At 43.0% G+C, this 10,046-nt stretch overlaps 1 protein-coding gene across 2 annotated transcripts; it reads left to right on the top strand.

Annotated features, from left to right (window-relative positions):
* Window positions 1–1,599: 1,599 nt before the first annotated feature.
* Window positions 1,600–9,369, top strand: LOC135093326 (protein SPT2 homolog). Of its 2 annotated transcripts, XM_063992503.1 has the most exons (7): window positions 1,600–1,742; window positions 2,503–2,682; window positions 5,204–5,350; window positions 6,109–6,213; window positions 6,318–6,491; window positions 7,088–8,211; window positions 9,049–9,369. In XM_063992503.1, the coding sequence occupies exons 2-7, from the start codon at window positions 2,623–2,625 to the stop codon at window positions 9,221–9,223; spliced, it is 1,785 nt and encodes a 594-aa protein (XP_063848573.1). In that variant the 5' UTR covers window positions 1,600–1,742; window positions 2,503–2,622; the 3' UTR covers window positions 9,224–9,369. The 2 variants fall into 2 exon arrangements, with proteins under 2 accessions (XP_063848573.1, XP_063848574.1); XM_063992504.1 differs by lacking the exon at window positions 1,600–1,742 and having other exon boundaries at window positions 2,501–2,682.
* Window positions 9,370–10,046: the final 677 nt, after the last annotated feature.

The raw sequence follows: 10,046 nt of genomic DNA on the forward strand, positions 1-10,046 counted from the left end.
ATTTTGGGTCCACCATATTTCTCATCAGGACTTGTAATATTCTACTCCTTTTAACACTATTTGCAAAGTCTGTTGAAAATTATATAGGTTTGTTCTATGCAACATTTCAAAATAAATAAATAGTTTTCAATTCTTTTACCTTCTGCAAATCCTGTCCATATTTTCTTCCCTAATCCGTTTACCTTGATATGATCCTCTGTATTGTGTCTTACCACTGTCATCATCAACTTGTATCCCGTATTACTTAGTGCAATCGGTCGTAACTCCTTCACAGTTGTTGTTTTTTATTCCCTCTATTACTCTACTATGTACCCCGTTTCCGCCAACCCTTCCATAGTTCTTATCAACATCTTCATTAATACGTTGTTCTTAGGGATCTCTTTACTTAGTTTTCCTTTAATATGGTCTATAATTACCAACTGTTTTTTTTTTCTCATCTTTTATATGCACTTTGTCACGCTTTCCCCATTCATGTTTTCTTTCTCCAAATAAATAAAATTATTCTTGCCATGCCTGTGTGTGTCCCCTCACTTCTAGGCTACACGTATCCATGTAACCACTCTCTATCCTTCCTTTATCCAGTAGTACTTTCTCCAGTGTTATAGCTTGCTTCTTTTTTGTTGCCTCTTTTTATCTTCCCATATTCCTTTATATACTCGTCTTTTTCTTTCTGTATGGTATCACGTTTCCTGTAAATATTGCTCCAAAAACCCTTGACTTCCTTCCAATATAACTTTCTCCTGGTGCACGCCATCCTCTCCATACCATTCTTAACCTTGAACCAAACACTCCTGATGCTACAGGTAACTCGGGATTGCTCCTGAGTCAAGCCTTTGGAACGGCAACTCCTGTAGAAGGAAAAAACGAACAAAACAAGCAGAAAACGAACAGTTTCCCAACACTAACTGCCCTTACATCTGGCACGCCACATTCTCTCCAGGAACTCCTTCACTGCCTCAATCATCCTTTCATTCGCCTCTCTACACAGCCCCAGCAGCAGCACCATCCATTCCCTTCTTATTTTCTCCACTTTTTCATTCCTATTATGCCCGAACTCAGAATCACTCAGATCATCCCTCGCCTGTCTCTCTCCTACCTCTCAAACTTCAGTATCACATGTCTAACTGTCCCATCCTCTCCCGTGCCACACATCTGTCATGTTTTTGCTGCGGAACTCAGACCATCTGTAGTTCCTTGCATTCATATTCATACACTGTGCCCGAGCTCGCAAGAGAAGGGTTCCATTATACCAGTTTTCATACATTGGGGCCTCTTCCTCCTTATACGATTCCAGGGTCCTCTTTCTTTCCATTTTATCATCCCATTCATTCACTCCCGCCCACCTTTACTTCTCTGTTTTTTTTTTTTTTTTTTTCATACTTCCATTTTCTCACACCCCATTCAGATCCCACTCTGCCTCCTCTTGCTAATGCACTTTCACGCTCACTTCATTTCTAAATTCCCCACACATGTTATAATCCTCTCCCGTCTCTCATTCTCATGCACCTCTTTCTCCATTTGCTTCCACTTTCACTCCACAACCATTCATTACACAGTCCCTTCCAGCAGCACTACCCCTTCCTACCCTAACTCAGAATCACTCACATTTTCTCTCTCCTGTCTCTCATACCACCAGGGGAGGAGGGGGCGAGGCTTTACTCCAGCAGCTTTGTAGTCATTTATATTATTCAATATCTATATGGGTGTAGAAGTACCCACGCTGTGAACTTAATCATTTACATGTGAGTATGTGGAGAGCTTTGTTTATTCGTATTTGGCGCCATGATCGATGTTTAATGAAAAATTTACTTTTCTTATTGCTATCCTCCTTCTTTTTAAGAATAGGAAATGTTTACGCTACTTTTCTTAAACAGCTTAAAAAAAAAAATCATATGGGAAGTATATACGTCTAGAAAATGTTACTGTGTTAAGTGAAATGTGAAGAAAACGTTTTGGCTTTTAAAAAAAAATGTTACATAATCAAATATAAAATGAAAGTCTTGCAACAAATAAAATACCAAGTGTGATACCTACCAGTAACCCGAGGAAGGGAAATGTGCATCAAAGCCCTTATTTTGAAACTCATTCTCCATAAGCTATTTTCTTAAAGGATGGTATTCAGGATTGCATTGGTATTTCTGATGATGCAGAACCCCTGTCAAATAGCTGCTAGAATTAAGCAGGATGAAAAAAAAAAGAATACTCTTAAAACTCTTCAAACCCCAAGAAATTTGTAGTAAAACATGCTAAAAGTAATCAAGATAGCACGCCGGAAATTTACTTGAGTTTATGGTCCAAGGGTAGGTTTTCCTCAGCTGATCCCAACTTATCCACATAGAAAATCGTCATTACATTCCTCGCCAAGTGGAAATAATACATTTTCGCAACAAATAAAGTCTGATAAGTTAATAAAGCACCAGTAGCATTAATTCCTAACAGCACGAAGGCGGGGAGTAGAGCCTCACCGTACAAATCCCGAACATGTTTCCTTTTTCCCGCCAGTTGGTCGCCATACGTGGAGGCGAGAGGAGTCGAGGGTGAGGGGCGACATTTGCATCACTGAACACCACCTTCTGCTGCAGTGCGACGCGTGGGAGGCGCTTGGAGCAAGGGAATGTAACCATGGACTTCAGCTACTTACTGGAGTTAGCCAAGACCAATGACCAGGTCAACAAGAAGGAGGTGAGAGTACAGGGGTGAAGCAGAGTGAGAGGTGACAGGCTAGCTGCTGTTTACTATTTATATTGGCCCCGATTCTCACCCATTTATTTTCGCTTACGGCAATGTGGAAGCGCGGTGGGACTTGTTGTAGGGGCGAGAATGGGCGTTTGTGTGTGTGTGTGTGTGTATGGGGGAGGAGGCAGGTGCTTGGTATGGACTACACTTGCACTTCACAAATGCTTAGGGTCATGTACAGTCTAGTTCTGGTCACTCCTTTTGCTTCTATTAGCGTCATGCACGAAGCGACGCGTGCTGTGGGGGTGACCAAGAAGCAACGCTAGCACTGCCTACCAATTCCTTCCTATTACGTCCACTATTTCGCTCTCTACTTGACTGTTCCAAGAGGGGCAGGTCCACACGAGAATCACCCCTCTACCCTGGCTGTTCTCTTACTTGTGGTTTCTGGCCCTAGCAATGAGGGTTAGGCACAGGAAGTCACAATTACTGATGTGCTTGCTGCCATTAACATAAGAAATTACAGCAAAATAGAATATCACAGTTAAAGGGTTGTTAAATGCATCATCTGCAGCAAATTGTGAATGCTGTGGTAGATATGTTGTCATTATTGTCATTGTCATTATTTTGTTTCGTGTCGTCATTCTTCCATATGGGGGTTCAGCTGCTTATAAGTCTCTCCCACTTGTTTGTGGCTGTAGACAGTCTGCAGTATTCATTCTTGTGTCTTCCTGCCCCCCTTAACCTCTCATGGTAGTCCTACAGCAGTGTAGAACCTTACCTTAATTACCATATGGCATCCAGGTCTTCAGTAATTCACCGATTCCTTTTTTTATAAAGTCACTTACCATTCGCTAAATTTTGGATTGCCGTGGTGCAGTGGGATCATGCATGCTTTTGCGGTTAGGGGTTCGTCAGGTGCATGGGTTGGAATCCTGGCCATGTTCCAAGGGTAAGAAGGGCATCCATTTTGGGTAACGATTCCCAAAATGCCAAATCCAAAGTCCTTTGTTCTAAGGCACTGTCCTTGCCCTGATTGACTAAGGAAACTGAGCGTAAAATCAGAAAAAAATAAAAAATAATACCATTTACCACAAAGTATTTGGCGTCAAAGCAATTAATTAGTAATCAGCAGCACAACTATTGGGTTTAATTTCCTGTGGTGCAGTGGTTGGTGCACTCGGCTCACAACAAAGATACCTTGTGTTGTCTCCAGGCAGATTAAGGCAGGTGTGCTGTGTCTTTAAGGAGTCTGTGTTAGTTAGACTGTGATCCCTTTTTGCTGATATCATTTGGGCCAGGAATTAGATATTTAGGTTTTGGTTTCTTTAGGTTAAGGATCATTTAGGCAGTGAATCCTTTAGCCTGAGAGTCATTTAGGTTGTGATGTCTTTAGATTGGATGTCATCTAGGCCACATTCCTCTTGGCTGAGTTATTTAAACCATGAATCCTTTGGGCTTAGTTATTTATGTCAACCCTTTACACTGAAAGTCATTTAGACTGTCATCTCTTTAGGCAGAATGTCATTTAAACTATATTTGTCAAGAAAATCATATTTTTAGTAAGACCAGTGTAGCAATCGAATATTCAATACTGATACAAAGATCTACTATGATTAACTCAGGGTTTAATGGGTCCAGTCAGTGCCCTAAGCTCAGAGACCACAGGGAGGGTGTGTGTGCACTGTGTCCACTGCTCAGTGTTGGTGTGGCTGTTATGGCTGTGCTGCTGTCCACTCCCTCCCACATATCTAAAAAAAAAAAAGTATTGTTATGTTTTTACTTCTTATAAGTATGCTATTTGTATTTGCATGTAATTCTTCATTGAGCTTTGCTTTCTTTATGAACAGAGTGTATTTTTCTATGATTTTCAGAGTTTAGTAAAATATTGATAGGCTCAGTTATTGGGATACAGGAAATTTTTATCAAATATTTGAGTTGTAAGTCACAAATTTTATTAATATTAGTTTTCAGTTAAAAATTAAGTAGATGGTACTTAACAAAGACCCACAAGTACTGCATTACAGTGGTGATTTAGGCATGGAATTAATCTAACCAAGATTTAACTTCTAGCTAACTAACACTGAGCCTAAACAAGAGACAACTGCTGGTGGGTATGGTTGGTTGTGTGGTGCTAACATGCCTCTCCCACCCAGCACAGCTCCGAGTGGACATGTTGTAGTGGTGCAGTTTTGTAGGAAGTGAAGACACTTGAGAAACACCTTTTGTTATCCATTTACAGCCTAAGATTGATAGGATGTGGAATGAATGCGCCTTTTGATAGCATGAATAAAAAACATTCAGCAATGTTGATAGTGACAAGTGAGTGAAAAGGGGTAGGTCTGTGATGTAAGTGGCAGAAAAAGACAATGTTGAACATTTTGTGTGGAGAAGTTGCAGAGTCCATGGTTGGGTTAGTTATACTGTTATGATTATTATTAGGTACTGCATGAGGGCAGAGTTAGTATTTTATCTGTGTTTACTGCAAATCTATCTTCTTGTGCCTAATCTGCCACCACTGTTCCAGGCCTCAGTCTCGAGGTTCTCCACCAAATTGTCTCGGCCCAAGAAGGAGGCTCGGCCGGGCCCTAAGGTGGAAGCAGTCAAGGCAGTCATTGACAAAATGGTTATGGACAAGCATAAAGAGAATGAGGAGGCTCGCAAAAAGAAGGAGGCAAGTTGATGATGTACACCTCTTTTGTAGCAGAAGTACTCAAGTGTGTGTGTGTATGTGTGTGTATACCTAATTCATCTTAATAGATCATGTGCTGGATTCATAATCACAAGCTTTCCCTTTTCATAAGGAGTTTAAAGTTTGTATAATTCAGTTTATAGGGTAAGGCTGATGTCTTTCAAATACCACACACCTCTTCCTCCTGCTCGGGGAAGACAGTAAGTTCTTGTTCCTTTGTGAAAGCCTTTGCAACAATAAATCCTGCCCTTTAAGTAGCAGTCAAGAAAGTCGTCATTAGAATCATTTAGCAGCAAAGTGAATTACCAGTTTCCTTTTTATTTATTTTTCTTTTCTAAAACCCTCATTGACTCTTGGCAAAATAAAAAAAAACATAGGTAATTTTCATTACATATTTCATATATTGACTGAATTTAAAAGAATACTTTTGAAGGGGAAACATTAGTTTTTGCAGAAGTACAACATATGATAAAAACCTCATAGTGATTGCCACTTGTGTGGTGTAGATCTTTAGCCCTGCTCCCAGTGGATAACATTTCACAACTCATCACTGCTTTTTCTAAAAGGTTTCCATGCTTCTTGTTTATTTGAACAAAGTTTGGGTAATCTCATATAATGCAGGTGGCCATTTTACTCGTATTGTATTAATTGTTTTCCCTGTGTACTGTTTAAAGTTGACTTGTTAGTGAACTCTGGTAAAGACTGTTTCCCTGACTAACTACTAAGTATGTTTACTGCAGAACCTGCTGAAGCTGCGAGCGCAGGACAGGAAGTCCAATAAGCGCATCAAGGCCATGATCAACATGAGTAAAGGAGCTTCCAAGTCTGTGCTGGATGATGCCAAGGTGAGGACAGGTGGGAATGGGGACAATGTGCTGTAGTAGTGCACAAGGGAAAGGAAAGGTTGGGTACATTACTGTACTTTACATCACTTCCTTCTGTGTCACAGGACATCACCACTGCCCATGGGGAAGAGCAGTGTGATGAGGATGACTATGGCTATGAATCTAACATGAGTCAGCAGATCTTCAGCAAACTGGCCAATCGCTACGCTAGCATGCCTGAGGACGAGAAGCTCAAGTTTGTGCGCAACAGTAAGAAAGGAACCATTGATGACATCAAGGTGAGTGATGACACTGTGGAGAGTGAGTGTTGTGTGGTGACCCTGGTGAGTGATGACACTGAGGAGAGTGAGTGTTGTGTGGTGACCCTGGTGAGTGATGACACTGTGGAGAGTGAGTGTTGTGTGGTGACCCTGGTGAATGATGACACTGTGGAGAGTGAGTGTTGTGTGGTGACCCTGGTGAGTGATGACACTGAGGAGAGTGAGTGTTGTGTGGTGACCCTGGTGAGTGATGACACTGAGGAGAGTGAGTGTTGTGTGGTGACCCTGGTGAGTGATGACACTGTGGAGAGTGAGTGTTGTGTGGTGACCCTGGTGAGTGATGACACTGAGGAGAGTGAGTGTTGTGTGGTGACCCTGGTGAGTGATGACACTGAGGAGAGTGAGTGTTGTGTGGTGACCCTGGTGAGTGATGACACTGAGGAGAGTGAGTGTTGTGTGGTGACCCTGGTGAGTGATGACACTGAGGAGAGTGAGTGTTGTGTGGTGACCCTGGTGAGTGATGACACTGAGGAGAGTGAGTGTTGTGTGGTGACCCTGGTGAGTGATGACACTGAGGAGAGTGAGTGATGAGACTTGTGCTTGCTTCTTTGCAGAGTCGTGTTATCAACACCCTGAAGAAAGAGGAGGAGGATGAGTCTGGTCCACGGCGGAGGAAGCGCAAGAGGCAGAGAACCAATGGGGAGGAGGATGATTTCATCAATGATGGAGATGAGTATGATGGCACACCTTTGGCTATTCCTCACTCCTCCAAAGAGTCGAAAGACCCCAGCCGGAAGATTGTCAATGTCAACCTAACTAACTACAAGAGTGACAAGTATAATCACTTTAAATATGGAAATGACCAGGGGACCAAGGATGACCCAGAGAAGGAACGTAAGAAGAAAGTGCGGGAAAAGAGCAAACACAAGGCTGCCCCACCACCTATGAGCTTTGAGGAGCTGCTACGTGTAGCACAAAAAAAGCACCAGGAAACTCCCGTGATGCCTCCTAAAGAGGAAATTATTCGGGGTAAGGAGAAGGACAAGAAGAAAGACAATGAGCGTCCCCTCACTGCCAAGGAGAAGGAAGAACTGGAAGAAGAGCGACGCAGAAAACTTAGGCGTATGGGCAAACTGCCACCTGAAAAGAAGCCACCAGTGGCAGACGCTGAGGCCGACAAACAGAAGAAAGGTGAGAAAGGCAAGGGTAAGGGTAGTGAGGGAAGTGGGAACAGCAGCGGTGGTGGAGCCTCAAAGCTAAAGAAGGCATTGGAAGCACCTCAGCAACCAGAACCTAAGGGTATCGACCGGTCAAAATATTTTGCTGTGCCATTTTCCCAGAAGAATCGGGATTCCCCGGCTGCCCCGGCTGCCCCGCCTGCCCCGCCTGCGGCAAAAGAGCCCCGGCCTCCACAAAATGCACGGCCCCAAGGTGCCGCACGGCCTGAGCCTCCATATAGAGAAACCAAACCCCAGAAACCAGCAGGTCCCCCGACCAAGGACATGCGGCCCAACAAACCCATCAAACCATCGTTCCCCAGGGGCCGAGCAGGACCACCTCCAGGGATGCACAAGCGGCCACCACGGCCCCCAAGCCCCCAGGGGAAAATGCGCATTGAGAGTGATGAGGAAGAGGAATATGACTCAGAGATGGATGATTTCATTGACGATGGGGAGGAGGAGATGGACTTCTCCAGTGAGATCAAGCGGATGTTTGGATATGATCGCAACAAATACAGGTAAGTAGCAGGTCATGGGTAGCCCTTCTAACCTAGTTTGGGTCCTTCCTTATTTATTGGGAATGTGGTACATATGCTTTCAGTCAAAGAGATCTCAAGTCTTGATGTATGTGGTTGTTAATTTTCATGGTCCTGCCCTTATATAGTGTATAGGAGAAAGCAGTGAGTGTTGTAAGTAGTGATCCTGAGGACACAGCCCCCTGATGGTATTTGAGTCTCACATCACTGTCTACTGTTTCTTCCATTCTCTCTCTCTCTCTCTCTCTCTCTCTCTCTCTCTCTCTCTCTCTCTCTCTCTCTCTCTCTCTCTCTCTCTCTCTCTCTCTCTCTCTCTCTCTCTCTCTCTCTCTCTCTCTCTCTCTCTCTCTCTCTCTCTCTCTCTCATTTTGTCTAATGATGACCTTGAATCACATATCTTTTCCTTCTTTTTCCTTTCTGCATCCACCAGAACTTAACTTACATCAGCTTTCACTTACATTTCTTTTTACCTGTCTGTATATTTCCTTGTTTTGCACACATTTTTCTGTCTGTTTTGATAACTTGTTAATATTTCTACTTTAGTCGTTGCACGTAGTTGCACAGTACAAAGAACCTTCATTACTGTCTGTTGGCACCAAACTGTTCTCTCCATGTCCTTGTAACTGACAATTTCAGACATTGTTTGTAGTTATTCATTGCCCATGATGGTGGCAACTTTTGTTTCTCTTCAATGCCACACATTTAGTTCATGGGCAAGGTTTCAGATACCATAAATATTTTTGCTGTGGCCACATGTTATTGGAAAGTTGTCTCTCCATCTTACTGTGCTTCCCCACTCACCTTGCCTGTGATCTGCAGGGATGAAGATGACGACGTGGACGACATGGAGGCGTCTTTCTCTCAGATGCAGAAGGAAGAGCGGATCTCGGCTAAGATTGGCCTTCAGGAGGACCTGGAGGACATGAAGCGGGAGGAGGAGGAGAAGCGACTCAAGATGCTGCGGCTCAAACAGGCAAAAAAGGCACGGAGATGAGGGGATGCCATTTCCACTTGTGTGTGTGTGTTTGTGTGTGTGTGTTTACATAGTTGTAGTGAACAGGCCCTGAGCTATGCTCGTAATGCTCTGTTCTCGTGTCTATATTTATCCTGCCTTTTCTTTAAATAGTGAACACCCTTTGCTGCAATTCATTCTTCTTCCATTCCATTCAAAATAACTGTGCGTCTATGTGGAAATGTATATTTCTTGTCATCACTCATCACCCATGCATCTAGTCTTTCAATTTCTTCTTGTGTATATGTGAGGAGAGAGAGAGAGAGAGAGAGAGAGAGAGAGAGAGAGAGAGAGAGAGAGAGAGAGAGAGAGAGAGAGAGAGAAACATTTGGCTATGCCTGTGTGTATGTGTTTGTATATTATTTTATGTGAATTAAGTGCCTGCATGGCCATATAAGCATCACCTTTTGTCTTAATCTAAGTGAAGATATGGGAGGCTCTGAATTTCCTGCTTCAAATTCACCATTTTTTCTCCTTATCATGTGATACCTGCTGGTCTGACATTGAGCTGCTTCTGGCACTAATTGTTCATCAGGCTCAAGATGGTGATGCTGGGAGACATGCTGGGTTGAGGTTCCCTGGAAATGGTGTGGAGATACTTTTAACCTTGACAGTAGAAATGTTGTCAGCTGTTACTTCAATAATTGGCTAGTTTTCTTTTTGCAGATGAAGAAGTGAATTTATATTCAGTCTCCAAGGCAAATTGGGAGTAAGCATTCAGGGACATGTGCCAATATCAATAATTATGAAGATTCAGTTTTCTTTTCCTTTGCCTCAACATAGAGTAGTCACTCATGTATTGTGG

The sequence above is a fragment of the Scylla paramamosain genome, chromosome 42 (genome assembly GCF_035594125.1).
Source record: "Scylla paramamosain isolate STU-SP2022 chromosome 42, ASM3559412v1, whole genome shotgun sequence".
Classification (NCBI taxonomy): domain Eukaryota; kingdom Metazoa; phylum Arthropoda; class Malacostraca; order Decapoda; family Portunidae; genus Scylla; species Scylla paramamosain.

Coding starts and splice junctions, on each gene's coding strand:
- LOC135093326 (XM_063992503.1), top strand. CDS start 2,623: ATGGACTTCAGCTACTTACTGGAGTTAGCCAAGACCAATGACCAGGTC. Junction 5,351..6,108: donor AGGCTCGCAAAAAGAAGGAG/GCAAGTTGATGA, acceptor TGTTTACTGCAG/AACCTGCTGAAGCTGCGAGC. Junction 8,212..9,048: donor TATGATCGCAACAAATACAG/GTAAGTAGCAGG, acceptor TGTGATCTGCAG/GGATGAAGATGACGACGTGG.